Source organism: Barbus barbus (genome assembly GCF_936440315.1).
Source record: "Barbus barbus genome assembly, chromosome: 48".
NCBI lineage: Eukaryota > Metazoa > Chordata > Actinopteri > Cypriniformes > Cyprinidae > Barbus > Barbus barbus.
The window spans coordinates 2,461,110-2,481,021 of record NC_136726.1 but is presented as its reverse complement, the minus strand read 5'-3'; the positions used below and the strand labels follow the sequence as shown (position 1 = coordinate 2,481,021).

General features: G+C 39.5%; 1 protein-coding gene across 2 annotated transcripts in view; it reads left to right on the top strand.

Moving 5' to 3' along the window:
- Positions 1–19,912, top strand: part of LOC306866670 (nuclear pore complex protein Nup160-like) — a 52,930-nt gene that overhangs the window by 30,351 nt on the left and 2,667 nt on the right. For both annotated transcript variants that reach the window (XM_079411950.1, XM_079411951.1), the window contains exons 17-32: positions 2,085–2,221; positions 4,004–4,074; positions 4,198–4,357; positions 5,067–5,136; positions 5,448–5,546; positions 6,494–6,616; positions 6,707–6,802; positions 7,700–7,794; positions 7,872–7,968; positions 11,814–11,919; positions 12,102–12,262; positions 12,799–12,859; positions 14,381–14,491; positions 16,338–16,461; positions 16,561–16,662; positions 16,740–16,881. In XM_079411950.1, the coding sequence (XP_079268076.1) occupies positions 2,085–2,221; positions 4,004–4,074; positions 4,198–4,357; positions 5,067–5,136; positions 5,448–5,546; positions 6,494–6,616; positions 6,707–6,802; positions 7,700–7,794; positions 7,872–7,968; positions 11,814–11,919; positions 12,102–12,262; positions 12,799–12,859; positions 14,381–14,491; positions 16,338–16,461; positions 16,561–16,662; positions 16,740–16,881 (1,755 nt within the window). The remainder of the gene's footprint in view (positions 1–2,084; positions 2,222–4,003; positions 4,075–4,197; positions 4,358–5,066; positions 5,137–5,447; positions 5,547–6,493; positions 6,617–6,706; positions 6,803–7,699; positions 7,795–7,871; positions 7,969–11,813; positions 11,920–12,101; positions 12,263–12,798; positions 12,860–14,380; positions 14,492–16,337; positions 16,462–16,560; positions 16,663–16,739; positions 16,882–19,912) is intronic.

Below are 19,912 nucleotides of genomic sequence, written 5' to 3'. Positions count from 1 at the left end.
GCATTCACAATAACAACAAAACATTGCTCTTTTGTAAAATAACAAGAGCAAACAGGACGCTTTGTGCCATCTGTGAACTTGAGCGCGAAACTGTGTATACTTGCCTTACAACCTTGAAAAATAGGCTAAATAAGATATCTATAGAGAGTGAAATGTCTACTATCAAATGAACCAATTAAAATGGAAAGCAAATATTCTCAGATTATGTAATCCGTATGAAACATGCATACAGTGGGGCAAATAAGTATTTGATACACTGCAGATTTTCACGTTTTCCCACTTACAAAGAATGGAGAGATCTGTCATTTTCACCGTAGGTACACCTCAACTGTGAGAGACAGAATATAAAAAAAATCCAGAAAATCACATTGCATGACTTTTAAATAATTAATTTCCATTTTATTGTATGAAATAAGTATTTGATCATCTACCAACCAGCAAGACTTCTGGCTCTCACAGACCTGTTAGTTTGTCTTTAAGAAGCCCTCCTATCCTCCACTCATTACCTGTATTAATTGCACCTGTTTGAACTCGTTACCTGTATAAAAGACACCTGTTCACACACTCAATCAATCAGACTCCAACCTCTCCACTATGGGCAAGACCAGAAGTTTGCCAAAGACAATCTGGATGATCCAGAGGAGGCATGGGAGAAGGTCATGTGGTCAAATGAGACCAAAATAGAACTTTTTGGTATAAACCCCACTCGCCGTGTTTGGAGGAAGAAGGAGGATGAGTACAATCCCAAGAACACCATCCCACCCGTGAAGCATGGGGGTGCTTTTCTGCAAAGGGGACAGGACGACTGCACCGTATTGAGGGGAGGATGGATACTTGCATGTATCGCAAGATTTTGGGCAACAACCTCCTTCCCTCAGTAAGAGCATTGAAGATGGGTCGTGGCTGGGTCTTCCAGCATGACAATGTCCCCAAACACACAGCAAGGGCAACTAAGGAGTGGCTCCGTAAGAAGCATTTCAAGGTCCTGCAGTGGCCTAGCCAGTCTCCAGACCTGAACCCAAGAGAAAATCTATGGAGGGAGCTGAACTCCATGTTGCCCAGCGACAGCCCCAAAACCCTGAAAGATCTGGAGAAGACCTGTATGGAGGAGTGGGCCAAAATCCCTGCTGCAGTGTGTGCAAGCCTGGTCAAGAACTACAGAAAACTTCTGACCTCTGTAATTGTAAACAGGTTTCTGTACCAAATATTAAGTTCTATTTTTCTATTGTGTCAAATACTTATTTCATGCAATAAAATGGAAATTAATTATTCAAAAATCATACAATGTGATTTTCTGGATTTAATTTTTATATTCTGACTCTCTCAGTTGAGGTGTACCTACGATGAAAATGACAGATCTCTCCATTCTTTGTAAGTGGGAAAACTTGAAAAATCGGCAGTGTATCAAATAATTATTTACCCCACTGTATATGCGCATCCTTTACTGTGGAGATCGCCCGCTTCATCTCTTAAGCTGAAAACAAAAAGCACTAGTTTATCAATACGTTATTTAAATGTTAATGCAGCCTCCTCATTGTTTTTCCCTGACACATTCATAATCATTACTTATGCCCGTATGCTGTGACAAGCTGCGTGCGCTTTAGCGCTTATTAGGCTATGTAAGCAGTTAAAGGCTCATTATTTTGATTTAAATTGTTTATTAATAAACATGCAAATAGTCGACTAATGCTTAAAATGAATGACTACTAGTCGACCATAAAAATCTTTAGTCGAGGGCAGCCCTACATTAAACTCAAGCCCTTTGCTAAACTGGTTACATTAGATTAACCAGATATGTATATAAAATATGGGATAAATATAAGGATATTTTTGGTAAAAACTAAGGCTGAATCCAAAAACTGTGTAAATGATCTCTGGAACTGCCTTGAGAATGTATCACGGTGCTGTTTATATGTATCCAATCTCTTGTGGATTGCTGACTTAACCTGCAGTTCCCCTAACTGAAAAAATAATTTGAATACAGTTGAGATTTTGGAAATATTTAAGTGAGAGAATTATTTTAAAAGCCCTGTTGACAGTCCTAGCTTCTGTACTCTTACTGATTTAATTGTTTGTTTGTGCAGCTGTTTGTTCCAGGCGGTGCTCAGTTACTGCAGCTGCAGCAGGACTTGATTCCTCGATGCTCTAGTCTGCTGTGCACATATCACCTGCTCAAACAGATGAGCCTGACGCTGTCCTCATCCGTTCCACTTGACATTCTGTGAGTCCACACGCCACACGGCCCAATCCACCAAAAAAATCCAAATGTATATGTAAGCCATGATTCTTAATGCAAATGTGTGTATACGGTAGGGCTGTAATGGTGGCGAAGTCCTTGAGCATAGAACGCAATAGAAGCTTCAGTACTATGTCAAGTTTAAGATAAACATTTGATCATATATCCCACTGTGTGTTTTTAAAGGGCTGTGAGACACGAGCAAGACAGAGCAGTTACATGTTTTCTCCCAGTAATCCAAAGCACTTTCACACTTTGTAAATGGCCAAAAAAAGGTGAATTATTTCTTAGCCATGAGCAAGACCTTTGTGACCTTTGCTGACAAAATGAGTCACAATGAGCAAATTTTCAGCGCAAAATGAGTTATTTATATTTTCACGTTAAAATACTCTATTAAAAGACCTGCAGAATGATGTATGATTCGTTAGAATCTGACTAAATGACTGAGATACACCGGTTTGAAGTTGATAGTCAGCAAAGTTCTGAGAAAAATCAAGTTGAAAGTTTTCTGAAGGTTCCAAAGCAAAAATCACTGATCAACATTGCATTGATTCCTCCACTTCCTTTCTTAATATTAATTACTATATTAATAATCACAATATAGCCATTGTTTTATTTTATCTTTGTTATTAAAAATATGAACAAATGCAGAAAAACAACAATAGTAGAACAGTAAGAAACACATAGTGCCGTACTGTTTTCATTTTACATCTAAACGAAAGCAATCAAGAAAAAAATAATCATTTATTTGTTATGAACACACTGAAATGATTTTTACATTTGATTATTAAAACTACAAGAGCAGTGATATTTTCTCTTATAATTAGATTAATATTAATGACAGATGGCCTATCTAGTAATTCCTACTGTCCTGCACGGCTTAAAGGTGCTCTATGTAGGATTTTGACTCTACTAAAGCATAAAAATACCATAGCATGTTTCTTAAATATCTGCAGACATTTTAAGATAACATACTTGTTTATCTGAAAAACAAAACTAAAGTCAGTTATTCTCCTTTGAAAATGTGCATTCTGCCCCGGAATGTCTGCGTTTGTTATGGTTTGTGAAACCTGCCCACTGCCAGTTTACCCAATTGTATTTCGGCACCCCGGGTTGCCAGTTGGCAGAATAACAGCGTATTTAATGTCATTCATCGCCAAGTGTGCGTGTTTCCGTTGGTGTCATTAATCTGGCAACCTGCGTGTGCCTCAAATCTGAGGAGGAGGGGCAGGGTGAAAAAAACCCCATCTCCAATATTTAGAATTTGAACTGCAATACCTAGTTCAATCCTACATACAGCACCTTTAATATTATGTCACACATCAGATGTTTTCCCCAACAGCTCCCCAAACATTCATTTAAGACATAAATAGCCTACTTAAATTCTGTGTATACAGTATGTGTATATATTGGGATTGCGTGCTTTGTGTGCGATTCATATGGCAGTCAGCTGCAGCACGAGAAGCGACCGGAGAAAAAGGTACTCCTCTCAGAAAATGAACAAATAAAGATAATTTTATCTTTATTTTGCCAGCACGGGTCACAATTATATCAGATGCTGTGTGTCGGGGATAGGGTAGTAAAAAGTGTTTGATAGACCTAATATAAATCTTTCTACCTTGTGCCTTATTTGTATTTTATAATATTATTATTATAATTTTTTTTATAACACGTAGACTTGCACTTTATTTTGGTTCATCTAAGTTATAAAATTGTTCCTGGGTCTATTTAAGGGTAATATTTAATGCATTATTTGTCTCTCTTTAGAAATGCTGATCTTCAGCATCTTTCTGTTTTGGAGCTGTCCGACTCCTCAACTCCTACATCCAGTAGATCTGGTAAGATGAATTAATTTTGCGTCTGCTAAATGACTAAATGTAATGGCCTCTATACAGCTAGTCCATGACCGCTGATGAGAATGTTGACTGTTCCTCGCCGTGTTGTTTCTCTCTTGTGTTTAGTGTTGAATCCTCAAACTGTGGTGGAGTTGTTCTACCAGAATGTGGCCCGTAAAGCCATCATGTCTCAGATCTTCTCCCAGCAGGATGTGGAGGGCAATCAGGCCATGCTGCACTGGCCACAAATGATCTCCAGTGTCCTGACACTACTCTGCCAGTTTCTGTATCCTCTTGATGTGCAGCATGCTGGCATGATACCAACATTTCAGTAGTCGGTACCAATATGAATGAAATCTAACGATTCTCTATACTAATTTCGATACCAAAACTATACTAAATTTCATTTATGCCTAAATTTATAATTTAATTAAGTAAAAATATAATTTTTTTTAAAGTGTAACTAAAATAAGTAGTTACAACTATTGTATTGTAAATATCAAGTAATTTTGACCTAAATGTATACAGTGTGTATATATAGCCCCAGAACGTTATAAGTCAGTAATACAGAAGAGCAAAGAGAAACAATACAACATAAAGAGCGTGTTTAGTGTCTAGTTGTAGCCTTAAGAAAGGCAGTGAGCGATTTTTCTCACACAGGTCTGTTTTGATCAGTTGTTCTGTTTATAGTCCCTTTAGACATAACTGTGTGTAAATCGTTTGTGTGTCATACAAGCGTTTTGCATTCTACAAGCAGACACTCTCACAGCCGCCTGTCCCGGGTGCCTGTTACTTACATATGCACATGAGCATTATAAAGCGGTCGCCCGTCAATCAGCTCATTACATGTATTGAATATCGGTCCTCATTTTTAGTATCGACCTGGTTCTTTTGACTTCACTACTAGACACTTGATATTTCCAGCCAGTTGTTGATTGTAAAGCATCTGGGGTGTAATTCATGAGTTCAGTGTTACCCTTACATCACTTCACTAGCTGGCCCAGCAATCCCAGTTTCCTCTTTCCTGAATGCCTGATGGTAAACTGCCAGTATGCACAGCTGCAGGTGAGACACCAGTTATCACTTGTGTAATTTCCCAGAAATTATTTGCTGGATTGTATATGGTCCTGATAAAAATAAAGGAACTATTATAATGAAGTGTAAATGTAATATAATTACAGTCTTGAGATGAGTGAATTTGTGTTCTTCGTACCAGTTAATATTTAGTCTGGGATTTTATCATGTTTTTTAATTTAGTAATTTCAGTGATTTAGTGATTTATCTTCTGTTTTAAAATAGTAATCGCTCAGTAGTTATTTTGGTTTAGGATGTAATAATTTTTAACCTTTTTGTCACTGTGTCTTACCTCTCTACAGGAACATGTTCGGTTAGTTGGGCCCTGGTGCCAGGTGAATGTGGGATCCTATCGTTTTGTTTTGGGCCAATGCTATCTGGCCTGCGGTGAGGGCCAAAAGGTAAGAACGTCATGTTTGACCTGCTGTAGCTGCCGCAGTTCAAGTGCCATGGGCATCATATTGTCCTCTTTACTACTAGTTAAAGCACAAAATCAACATGAATGAACCTCAGAAGGTATGTGGAAAGATACAGTACAACTTAAAGTGCATTATGTCTCATAATCAATGTTTCACTTGTTTCAACCTCAGAAAGAGATCAGTAAAACAGCTTGTAAACAATGTTACGTTTATATTAGAAAAGCTGTTCAATGAGCATAGCTCGACAGAAAAACATTAACTGGAGGAGAATTTAGCTAAATACAGTATATGTAATATATCACATTCTTTATTTTTGTTTATGCTGTTTTTTATATTAAATGTTTGCTTGAATAAATCCATCATGAAAAGCCACTGTTTAAATGTTTACATTTCAGAAAAACAAATAGAAATAATTATATCATTAAAACGTTCCTATCAAAAAACTTGCTATGCCTTATGAACAGTTTAATTTTTTATACAAATCAGTTCATTTTAACCTTTATTTTATAATGTACCATTGTTTTTGAATTTCCGTGTTACATTTGCTATATTTTCACATATTTAACCATGATTTGGTATTCCTCTTGGACCATCGTCCTCTTTTGTGCAAAGAAATAAGTTTCCTGACAGTTCTCTCCCAAGTGGTTCAGTTGTTGTCAGCGTTAAGTCTGATTCAGTGGGCTATGTTACACTTTTAATTGTCAAGAAATTACTTTTCTTTAAATGTATTGATTCAATATATTCACCTGTAGATCCAAAATTGCCTTTAACTTACACCAAAACTTTTTTTTATGTGTATTATATTCTACTCATATGTGCATTGCAGAACAAAAGGATTGTTCACAAAAGCAGAACGTGTTGTGAAATCATGCCTATTTGCATGCCTAAGTTTGTTGGTCATGTGTGGATATGTGTTTTGTGGTTTTTAGGCATTGCAGTGTTTCCAGGAAGCAGCCGCTGAGGTGGATAAAGAAGAGTTTTTAATGAAACTCACGGCTTCAGACGAAGAGACGGCCACCACAACTGCCCCACGATTACTTTATTATAACAAGGTATGCGTCTGTTAGATGGACAGACCATGTTAAAATGATGATTCAGTATCTGCATGGGCATTTAATGGTTGTAATTGTTTATTTGTTCAGGTTTTACGGTTATTGGAGGATATTGGTTTGCCAGAGCTTGTGATTAATTTGGCAACGTTGGCCATATCTGAAGCTGCCAATGATGAGAGAAGCCAGGTAACAACATTGTTTGTTTTGAGAACGATTAATTCATTACAGTAATTAAATTGTGTTTCCTGTCTTTTTTTTTTTTTGTCTGAATACATAGCTACCTTTTCCCCTCAGAATGTGAATGTGGGTAAACAAAATGATCAAATTAGATTCATATTCTTTCTAACACATTTTTTCAATGAAAATAAGTTTTAAAGAAGAAGAAATAAAGTCCATTAAACTTAACAGCACAGGCAAGGAAAACAGGAAAAAAAAATCTTATGCACAACTAATTATAGAAGGCTTTTCAATCCTCAAATAATCACCTTTGTATATTATAATAACAGTAACTATGTTGCCTATTGCAGTTTGGCAGAAATATGGAATATTAATAACATTTTCTTTTTTTTGTCTGCCTTTTGTAGAGTTCATTAATTCCAAGCCAAAAACACCTTATAGGAAAGCCAAGTTTAAAGAATGATATCTCAGTAATTATGATTGCTGCTAGAGGCATGAACACCCAGACATATCCCCATGATTTCATATAGTGATATATTTTGTCACAGTATATAGAACCTTTCAAAATGAACTACCCCTTACCATATTTAGAAACACACAGCGTCTCCATGACAACAATACTACAGCGAGAATAAAAGTTACACTGCCTTTCATTTGGGCGGAGTTATGCAAATCTTCCCGCACAGTGATGTAGATTTGTGGGGCGTGTTTGAATGAGGAGTTTTAGGACGAAGTGGACGAGTCTCAACTTTTATAAAGAATATCTCTTTGGGTTTGAGACTTTAGTCTTTGCAACTTTATGGATCTTATGTATGCACAAACTGCTTGTAACACTCCAAAAACAAAGGAAAACTTGAAATTGTATCTCATTACCCCTTTAATAAGAATGTGAAACCTGTATTGTAGGCTGCACTGTGGACTCGTATATTCAAGCATCATCTGGATCTTGGACACAACAGTCAGGCATACGAGGCCCTGACACAGAACCCTGATTCTAGCAGGTACAGTGCACTGACATCATTTCCTTCTCCACAGTTGAAAGTGAAATACGTGACCTCGGTGTTGTCTGTGGTTGCAGGCAGCTGGACTGTCTCCGACAGCTGGTGGTGGTTCTGTGTGAGCGCGCTCAACTCAGGGATCTCGTCCAGTTCTCGTTTGTTAATTTACATGATGAGGTAGGTCAGAATACCCTCTCATACATTACAGGCATTTATTATTATTTCAATTGTTGAAACATGCTTTTATGGGTTTAATCTCATTACATTTATCAAAGCCTCTGTAACGTTAGTATAGGGACAAATTCTGACTATTAACTCATTGCTTATTAGCATGCCTATTATTAACATATTGGCTGTTTATTAGTGCTTTTAAAGCACAAATTCTGAGTGACCATATTATATTCTACATCCCTAATCCTACCCAATACATAAACTTAACAACTACCTTACTAACTATTAATATGCAGCAAATTAGAAGTTTATTGAGTTTATTAATGGCGAAAATTGGACCGTAATTGGAGAGTGTGACCAAAGTCTCTGCTGTTGACCTCTGTTAATGTGAACATACAAATAAATGTCACGGTTTCATTTTTTAATCTTTATTCTTGAAATGATTGTTAAACTTGCTTCTCCTGCATTCTGTTCTTCTGCTATCCAGAATTGCAGAGCGTAAATTTGTGTTTGTTTTACATTTTCTTTAATAATATTATATACACTCTACTCATTATATTCCCTTGGAATTAAATTGATAATTATTAGCTTCCCCTGGCTACCACTTCTTAAAAGTGCTTGAATTCTACTTGAATTCATAATGCACTTTTCACATGTCATTCTTACAGTTTCTACAAAATGTATAGCCAGCTACATAACCTTACCTTTATGACATGTTTAAAGGGGTCATGAACTACTGGTTCGTTCAAATCATGTCGGAGAGATTATATTTATGAGTTGAATGCATGTGAACGCCACCGTAAAGTCGTTATTATGAGTGGGAAACTCAAAATATTCTTTAAGCCCTGAGTTTCCGAATTGGGGGTGTGTCAGTGAAAAAACGTGTCAGATGCAATGGACTCAGCCAAAGACTAGATATGCAACATCTGTATTGATGCTAAATTTGGTAAATAGGACTTGAACGCAGCATACGAAACCAAAATTCCCTTGATCTTTTGCCATATATCATTGTACTATTAAAACATCCTTTTAAATTTCAGAGCTGAAAACTTTCTTGTTAGTCTAAAAAGAGCTTATATTGAAGGCAGTGTGCCAAAACAACAGCTTCTGGAATGTTCTACTCTGTGATGTGATAGTGTGGATAACCACCGCCTCCACAGAAAATGATCAACGCCTGCTTCTACATCGCTGCCTGTTTAGCCCCGCCCACCAATTCTACATCACTGCCTGTTTAGCCCCGCGCAACGATCTTGCATCGCTGCCTGTTTAGCCCCGCGCAACGATCTTGCATCGCTGCCTGTTTAGCCCCGACCGCCGATCCTGCATCGCTGCCTGTTTAGCCCCGACCGCCGATCCTGCATCGCTGCCTGTTTAGCCCTGACCGCCGATCCTGCATCGCTGCCGGTTTAGCCCCGACCGCCGATCCTGCATCGCTGCCGGTTTAGCCCCGACCGCCGATCCTGCATCGCTGCCGGTTTAGCCCCGACCGCCGATCCTGCATCGCTGCCGGTTTAGCCCCGACCGCCGATCCTGCATCGCTGCCTGTTTAGCCCCGCCCACCAATTCTACATCACTGCCTGTTTAGCCCCGCGCAACGATCTTGCATCGCTGCCTGTTTAGCCCCGACCGCCGATCCTGCATCGCTGCCTGTTTAGCCCCGACCGCCGATCCTGCATCGCTGCCGGTTTAGCCCCGACCGCCGATCCTGCATCGCTGCCGGTTTAGCCCCGACCGCCGATCCTGCATCGCTGCCGGTTTAGCCCCGACCGCCGATCCTGCATCGCTGCCGGTTTAGCCCCGACCGCCGATCCTGCATCGCTGCCGGTTTAGCCCCGACCGCCGATCCTGCATCGCTGCCGGTTTAGCCCTGACCGCCGATCCTGCATTGCTGCCGGTTTAGCCCCGACCGCCGATCCTGCATCGCTGCCGGTTTAGCCCCGACCGCCGATCCTGCATCGCTGCCTGTTTAGACCCGACCGCCGATCCTGCATCGCTGCCTGTTTAGACCCGACCGCCGATCCCGCATCGTTGCATCACTGCCTGTTTAGACCCGACCGCCGATCCCGCATCGTTGCTTGTTTGGCCCCGACCACCGATCCTGCATCGCTGCCTGTTTAGCCCCGACCGCCGATCCTGCATCGCTGCCTGTTTAGCCCCATCCACCGATTCTACATCGCTGCCTGATTAGTCCCGCCCACCGATCCTGCATCGTTGCCTGTTTAGCCCCGACCGCCGATCCTGCATCGTTGCCTGTTTAGCCCCGACCGCCGATCCTGCATCGTTGCATCCTGCATCACTGCCTGTTTAGACCCGACCGCCGATCCTGCATCGCTGCCTGTTTAGACCCGACCACCGATCCTGCATCGTTGCATCCTGCATCACTGCCTGTTTAGACCTGACCGCCGATCCTGCATCGCTGCCTGATTAGCCCCGAACGCTGATCCTGCATCGCTGCCTGATTAGCCCCGAACGCTGATCCTGCATCGCTGCCTGTTTAGCCCCGAACGCTGATCCTGCATCGCTGCCTGTTTAGCCCCGACCGCCGATCCTGCATCGCTGCCGGTTTAGCCCCGACCGCCGATCCTGCATCGCTGCCGGTTTAGCCCCGACCGCCGATCCTGCATCGCTGCCGGTTTAGCCCCGACCGCCGATCCTGCATCGCTGCCGGTTTAGCCCCGACCGCCGATCCTGCATCGCTGCCGGTTTAGCCCCGACCGCCGATCCTGCATTGCTGCCGGTTTAGCCCCGACCGCCGATCCTGCATCGCTGCCGGTTTAGCCCCGACCGCCGATCCTGCATCGCTGCCTGTTTAGACCCGACCGCCGATCCTGCATCGCTGCCTGTTTAGACCCGACCGCCGATCCCGCATCGTTGCATCACTGCCTGTTTAGACCCGACCGCCGATCCCGCATCGTTGCTTGTTTGGCCCCGACCACCGATCCTGCATCGCTGCCTGTTTAGCCCCGACCGCCGATCCTGCATCGCTGCCTGTTTAGCCCCATCCACCGATTCTACATCGCTGCCTGATTAGTCCCGCCCACCGATCCTGCATCGTTGCCTGTTTAGCCCCGACCGCCGATCCTGCATCGTTGCATCCTGCATCGTTGCCTGTTTAGCCCCGACCGCCGATCCTGCATCGTTGCATCCTGCATCACTGCCTGTTTAGACCCGACCGCCGATCCTGCATCGCTGCCTGTTTAGACCCGACCACCGATCCTGCATCGTTGCATCCTGCATCACTGCCTGTTTAGACCTGACCGCCGATCCTGCATCGCTGCCTGATTAGCCCCGAACGCTGATCCTGCATCGCTGCCTGTTTAGCCCCGAACGCTGATCCTGCATCGCTGCCTGTTTAGCCCCGACCGCCGATCCTGCATCGCTGCCTGTTTAGACCCGACTGCCGATCCTGCATCGTTGCATCCTGCATCACTGCCTGTTTAGACCCGACCGCCGATCCTGCATCGTTGCATCACTGCCTGTTTAGACCCGACCGCCGATCCTGCATCGTTGCTTGTTTGGCCCCGACCACCGATCCTACATCGCTGCCTGTTTAGCCCCGTCCATCGATCCTGCATCGCTGCCTGTTTAGCCCCGACCGCCGATCCTGCATCGTTGCATCCTGCATCACTGCCTATTTAGACCCGACCGCCGATCCTGCATCGTTGCCTGTTTAGCCCCGACCGCGGATCCTGCATCGTTGCCTGTTTAGCCCCGACTGCAGATCCTGAAAAGAGATACATCGTCAAAAATGGCTAGAACTTCACTCTCCGTAAGCCATTCTTATTGTTTAGCCGGGGCGTCAATTCTTGTATTTTTAGCAATCCGTTGTGTTTTGTGCTTGTGTTCTTCAGGTGGTCAGCATTATTGAGTCTCGCGCGAGAGCTGTGGACCTCATGACTCACAACTACTATGAGCTCCTGTATGCTTTTCATATCAATCGTCACAACTATAGGAAAGGTAAAACTGATGGGTCAGCGTAAATTTTTTGGGGAAAGGATTATTGAATTTAAAAAATCAAAAATAAAACCCTCTTGCAGTTTTATAGTTATTGATTTATTGTTCAAATGAGCAATAAAAGTAATTGTTATATTCAGGCAAGATTTGGCCATTAAGCCATCAGTTATATGTTTGTGTTTAAGCCAGTACAGTGATGTTTGAGTACGGTATGCGTCTGGGTCGTGAGGTGCGAACTCTGCGTGGTCTCCAGAAGCAGGTCAACTGTTATCTAGCCGCCCTCAACTGCCTGCGTCTCGTTCATCCGGACTATGCCTGGATTGTGCAGCCCTCATCTGGAGCAGCGGTAAGCATCTGAAACCTCTTTAATTCCTTATATGGAGTGCTCAGTCAGAGAATAGCTCATTAAGAATGAAAATAAATACCTACATATGAATATGTTTACACACGAGTTTTAGTGAGTCACACATAAAGATGTCTGAATTTCATTGCAGTGGATACAAAAATATCAAAAGAAAGCCAAGTGGCATCTGTTGAACAAATAATGCTAGAGCTTTTTTCAGAACTAGCATTACACAGCGTCCTGTTAGAATAACCACAATTGTTTCAAGAGTCCAAGACTTACTGTATATACACAATGCAGAAGGCATGTGTCTGTAAAGTAAGGGTGTTTTCAAAAATAATACCGTGAATAGATTTTATCAGTTAACTTCTTAAACCTACAGTAAATCTAATCAGTACGTTGTATGACTTTTGTACACAAGTTTCGTTAATCATTTAAAGATTTTTGCATAGTACTCTGTGTGTATATTTCTGTAACACAATGTTGTAACATATATTAATGTATTTATATATATATTTAATGACTTGACTGTTGAGCAGTATGAGCGGCCAGGCACATCACCGAAAAGGAACTATGATGGAGAATTTGCTGCAAATCCAGGTAATTACTCCCAAAAACACCCTCTAAAAATGTGTGGACTATACTCTGTTTTCCCCACTTTAATACTTAAATATGATCTATTTGTGTATGCTAGTAGTTATATTGGTCTTCAGAATTCAGTATTTTTATTGACAGGTGAAGAACCTGAACGCTCAATTGTCTATTAAACATTTTACTACGTCCCCCACTTAACATTAATCAAAATGTTGAAAATAATAGTTAGCCTAATGCCTTAGTCTTGATGCAAACAATCATTGAAGATGATTAAAATTTTATGTGTGGTTATCACATATCTTTTCCTATTGTGTTGTTTGCTAGCTGCATGCAAAACATATAATCAGTCGGTCCGAAAGACAATCAAATGATAATTTTGAATCAGTTTAATGAATGAATGAATGATGCATTTTAATGAATCATGAACTGAATCAGCCAGAACAAATGCTGAATGAATATCTGATTTCTTATCAAAATATTGTAGGTATGCTGTTCAAAGGTTTGGGGATCAGTAGGATTTTTAATGTTTTTAAACAAATGCAGCCTTGATGAGCAGAAGAGACTTCTTTAATCACAAATACAGAAAAAACAGCAATATTGTGAAATATAGTAACAATTTAAAATAACATTTCTGTTTTAATAATCTTTAAAATATAATTTATTCCTGTGATCAAAGCTGAATTTTCAGCATCATTACTCCAGTCTTTAGTTGTCGCATGATCCTTCAGAAATCATCCTAATATGCTGATTTTATTATCAGTGTTGGACACAGTTGTGATGCTTAATATTGTTTTGGAACCTGTGATGCTTTTTTCAGGATGCTTTGATAAATAAAAAGTTAAAAAGAGCAGCATTTATTTGAAATATATAATTTTTTCTAACAACATAACTCTTTACTATCAATTTTTGTCACTTCAACACATCCTTGCTGAATAGAAATATTAATTTCTTTCAAGATAGAAAGAAAGAAACATGTACTGACCCCAGGCTTTTGAACAGTAGTGTATATTGTTACAAAGGATTTCTGTTTTGAATAAATGCTGTTCTTCTGAACATTTTATTAATCAAAGAGCCCTGAAAAAATATCACAGGTTATAAAACACAATATTAAAGCAGGACTACTGTTTCCAACATTGATAATAATAATCAGCATTTTATAATGATTTCTGAAGGATCATGCGACAACTGAAGACTGGAGTAATAATGCAGCTTTGATCACAGGAATAAATTATATTTCAATGTATATCAAAATATAAAACTCTTATTTTAATTTGTAATATTTCAAAATATTATTTTTTTCTGTATTTTTGATCAAACAAATGCAGCCTTAATAAGCACAAGAATCGTTAAAAACATTAAAAACCTTACTGATCCTAAACTTTTGAACAGCAGTGTAGATTTTTAAAACTATTGGCTTAATCTGATAATCAGTGCATTTTTTTATATAGTTATACATATCAGCAAAATCTAGTGTTGTGTTGTTTTTAAATGCTGCACGTTTCAAATTAATTTGTCATGTGGTCACAGTAAGTCAACAGATCGACATTCTTGAGCTGAAGGACTTGGAGAAAGAGTATGTTCTTGCACGAAGTCGTCTGACATTGGCTCAGCAGGACCCCCCCTCAGCCGCCATCGCAGGTAATGACATGAAGGATACATGCTTGCTTTTAGAAGACACTTTTGTCCAATTTTAAATTGTTGTCAGTATCACTGGTATCACAATCTTATATTCTGCATTATGTGCAGTTGAATTTTTCTAATTCACTTTTTTACAGTTTAGCTTTCTTGAGCTATGAACAATCTCAAAACTACATCCAGAAAACTACATGATTATGGGATAATGCAAAAAATGTACCTTACACTTCAGAAACTGAACGTCATATTTTTGTGTATTGATTTACAGGGTGAAACAGGTTAACATGAACTGCTGCTGTTTTTTTTTTTTTTAACAACCTTGTTCATATCCTGATGCTATTCATATTCTCTCTCCTCTCTTCTCACTCAAACCCACATCTACTTTTCTATCTACACGTCTGAATTCAATATCTCACAGTTCATGGAATGCTTTGTGGAGGAATGAGCAGCAGATTCTCCCAGTTAATTGTTAGAGTACCGTTGTAAGAATCACAAGAGGTTATTTCTGCCAAAGCAGGCAATACCACTAAATGCTAAAGGTTGCCCATCAGTGCTGTTCAAATTGAGATCCATTATGAATATGCCCTCATTTTTTAACTTTTCATGGGGTGTGCTTTTTCATGGCAATACTTCATGCTATTATTAATTTTTTTCAGCTCCCAAACACAAACTGAACATTTAGCCTAAATAGTGTCATCTATTGCCTGAGCTTTAACTCTTAAACCGCCAGAGGTCGCTGTATACCTAAAACTGTCAGCAGGTAGAATTTACCCATGCACATGACTACTGTTTTGATATAGCTAAAAAAAAAACGTATTACGTCACTGTACTATGCCACAATCTACACAAATTAATGTCTAGAATCATAAAATGATTAAAATGATTGCCCGGGGAGCAGTTGGGGGTTCGGTGCCTTGCTCAAGGGCACCTCAGTCGTGGTATTGAGGGTGGAGAGAGCGCTGGACATTCACTCCCCCCACCTACAATTCCTGCCGGCCAGGGACTCGAACCCGCAACCTTTCGATTACGAGTCCAACTCTCTAACCATTATGCCACAACTTCCCACTATTTTAAGCAGGCTACACTAATCACTTCTTTTAACAGTGAATATAAACTCACCTGCAATGACAACGAGAACTAGAAGAAAATAAATACATATTTGGGTGGTGTTATATTATAATACAATGTTTTGAGATAAACCATGTTATTTCAATTACTACAATACTCCAAATATACTATAATGAGCAATAATAATTCACTGCACTGCACTGCATAGGATGCATGATGCAACGACAAATTCAATCACACAGTTTCCCCTAATTATTCATTTTTTTAGTTATATCGCTTTTCGGTTATAATTTGAGTATGAGCAACAACACCAATAAACTTGAAGTAATCACAAACTTTTTTATTCATTACATCACAATTTTTTTTTTTTTTCATGAAATGGGCAGACTAGAATTAACAGCAACACAGTAGCAAACAATAAACGATAAATAATTGCAAAACAAAAATTAATAATTAATCCAAAGTTTTAAGTTATGAGTAGGAAAAAAACTTGAAAATTTGAACGTGCATTTTGTTACCGTTTACAGTAAGCCAAAGCGTTGCTCAATGACAGCACAACAATAAAGATGGGTAAATTTGACCCAATGGCGCTTATAGGTATAAATGCCCCGTTTTGAATTTTTTAACAATGGGATTATAAATAACACAATTTAAGGAAAAATCAATAATTAGGAGACTTGGATATTTTGTTGAAAATCTGTTATGTACAGTTGAAAAACTTTACCCCGTGTTGCTTCTAGTGTTAAAGGTTAACTTGATCCTGCTGTTATTTCTCTGACAGGAGGTGCATCTTCACAAGAGATGGTGGCTCTGCTGGTGCAAACAGGACTTTTCGACACAGCCTTGACGCTATGTCAGACCTTTAACTTGTCCCTCACACCTGTCTTTGAAGGACTGACCTTCAAGTGAGTTGATCACTCCTGTGTCTGGTCAGTCAAAATCAGCTGGCTGTTTTTTGTTCTGACTTCTGCACGGCATATATTCCTGTGTGTGTGTGTGTGTAGGTGTATAAAACTGCAGTATAAAGGCGATCAGGACCAGACGGAGGTGTGGAACTGGCTTGCAGCTAATCAGTTGCCAACTATTATTACTACTAAAGATTCCAGGTCTGTTAAGATACTAAAATACTCATTACAATGCACTCTGCTCTGTGTCTTCCTAAACTGAATTTCTCTCCACACAGCGCAACAGATGAAGCCTGGCGGCTGTTAGCTCATTATTTGGAGAAATATCCCTCTCAGAACGCTCAATATCATCGCTGTGTCATCAACAAGCTGCTGTCACATGGGGTGCCAGTGCCTGATGGGCTGCTCAATTCCTTCAAGGTGGATGGTTTTTTTTTGTCAGCATTACATCTAATAGGCTGGGGTCATGAATTGAAAAATAGTTTTCCTTAAAACTTACTTGTCCAAAAACACGTTTATTCCACTTTTTATCAAGGTTTATTTAAATGAAGCTGGCAAACAACTTTTGTACTTCATGTTCTTTATTACTTAGTAGAGATAATTACATCAGACTGCCTGCACAAAGATCAGTGCCCACTACTTCATCATCACCTCTTTGACCCGCACACTGTTGCATTAGTGAAGTGATGTAGGACCCTATTGTTTCCGCGGTGTGGAAAACCCAGACAGAAACAGTTTATAAAAACAGAATTTACAGTTTAACGCGGAATGTCACAGAATTTGTCAAAGTTTGGATGAATTAATCAAAAGTAGGTCATTATTAAGAGCAAATTGCGATTTCATATCTGTAAATATTAAGCTGCAAAAAGACTTTTTAAATATAAATCCCACATGTCGTGCATGTCCCTGTGTGAATCAATGATGCAGATGAGCAGTTTCGTTTACTACACACACTGAAGCGCGTGTGACACTCGTGCCGATTTCAGCTTCTGTCGTGTCTCTAAATGAGGACATGAATACATGAACATCTCCAGACCTGCTCTGAGAGTCAGTTCCTGGGCATTTTACCCTTTGATTTGAGTAAAAATAGCGTCTCATATTCACACAGAAATATAAAGGTAGGCCTATTCACGGCAACCCGTCAAAATAAAAGTTCTGTTTAACTTGAAAACATTGTGTCAGAAATATATTTTTATTTAGTAGAATATACATACTACTGTTAAAAAGTTGTTAAAACCTTATTTTTAATAATCACACAGTATTTCATGTTTTAATTTTAATTGTAGCTAAATCTCTATTCTTTTCCAAAAAATAAAAAGTTAAATTTTCATTAATTAAAAGATAAATAATTTAATGTTTAATGCCTTCATTTGATGAGCAGAAAAAATTAAATACACCACGCAGAAAAAAAATTCAGAAGGCTATTGAAAGAATAAATAAAATGAGTTTTTATGCATTCAAATAACCAGACATGCTGAAACACAGAATTTTTTACAATAAAGGTGAGAAATAATAAAATATTTCATAGGGCCCTAAACATGTAATTTTTGTTAAACTTATAATAAATTGATGTTAAATTGTGAAAGTTTCATGATTTTAATTCATGACATGCTTTTTGATTAATACAATTAAATTTAACCATTAAAAAGGAGTCTAAAAATTTTTTTTTTTTTCTTGGAAATACATCTGAAAAAACATGGTCGTCTTATATTCTGGGTCTATATTTTGACATGTAAAATACACCTGCAACAATAGGTGGCACCAAATACGTGTAAAACGAGTGTGCCGTGAAATTCATAAACGTAATGTAGTGAATAACGTAATGTAATGTGTGTTGTAAAGATCGTGAGTGAAAACAAAAGAAAAGATTACAGCGGTATGAGACTGTCATGTTAGCCTGATGGGACCAAACTTCCTCTGTAAGTGATTTTAAAGGTGCCATAGAATGAAAAACTGTCTTTACCCTGGCATATTTAAATAATAACAGTTCTGTACATGGAAATGACATACAGTGAGCCTCAAACACCATAGTTTTCTCCTTCATATGTAAATCTCGTGATTAAAAAAGACGACTGAAAAACAGGCGAATCAGAACATAACACCGACTGTGACGCAACAGTCGGGATCACTACGCCCCCAACATTTGCATAAACCCGCACTTGTTCTAAGCCGGCCGAACCATCAGAAGCTCTGCAGGTATTGTAAATAAACAAGCGCGGACAACAGCGAAAATAACACAATAAATGTTATGTTCCAGGCCGTGCAGGGGGTGTGAAGTGCAGGGATGGGTTGGTGTCTGTATTCAGAAAGGCACAGAAAGCAAATAACGCGAGCCACTAAAGGGACATGGTTAGCTCCTTGCTAGCGGTAGCCTGTTACAGTACATAAGATTTCACTCTCAGTAAGGAGAGATGAGGATGATGGCGAATGACTTACAGATCCTGAGCACCACTGACAAGCATCTGATCTTGTGAAATGTGTGGTAAGTACTGTTGCTCCATAATGTAAACATAGTTTGTGTGATCGCGTCTCTTGAAAGTGAAACTATAACGCGATCGATGGATCGTTCAAAAGCAGTTTCAATGCCTCGCATATTAATAACGGCTCCCTGATGCCCGCGTTTTATATACAGTATAATTACCCGACGATATAACTGTGAGAGAAAGTATTTAAATATATATATTTTCCTCCCTGTGCTTCCTTCTTGCTGATGAGCCGTACTGTGAAACAGCCAATCAGAGCAGAGCTCAACATTGAGCAGCACTGTGAAACAGCCAATCAGAGCAGAGCTCCTTATTATTCATGACCTTGCCAAATAAGCCAATAACAGACCGTTTCATTCTAGGGAGAAATCCTAGGGTTGTAAATGGACATGTAAAATCGTTTCTGGAGATTTTTTTGCCCTTACCTAAGCCACATACCTTCTGTGTAGATATCAGAGAACAATTTAAAATACTGTATCAATGCATTCTATGGCACCTTTAAAACGTAACGCAGATCTGAATGCAATAAGATTTAACTTCTACTGTAAATAAAATTTTGGTAGGCTACTATGAGATGGATAGCCTAATTGTTATATAATTCAGATGGGCTACCTGTTATTTTTATGGTTTATCAAAAATTGTATATTTTTAAATGTGATTGTTGGTACAATGTAACAGTATTTACCATACTTTCAAAGCAAAAATTAATATAGGAAAAAATATGCAATATGTAAATAATTTAAGAAAGAGATGTTGTTTTGTTTCTCAGTAAAACACATGATTCGGTTTTCAAAAAGCCTTACATCTGGAAAAAGGGGGTCGTCTTATATTCGGGTCAATGCAGTAAATGGAAATAGCAGAATTTGGGGGGGGGGGGGGGTGATGTAATGTCATAAAGGATGCTTGACCCTGTAAACTGTGTTTATATCAGAACTAAAATCAGGGTTGGACTGGCTTTTCGTTTCTCA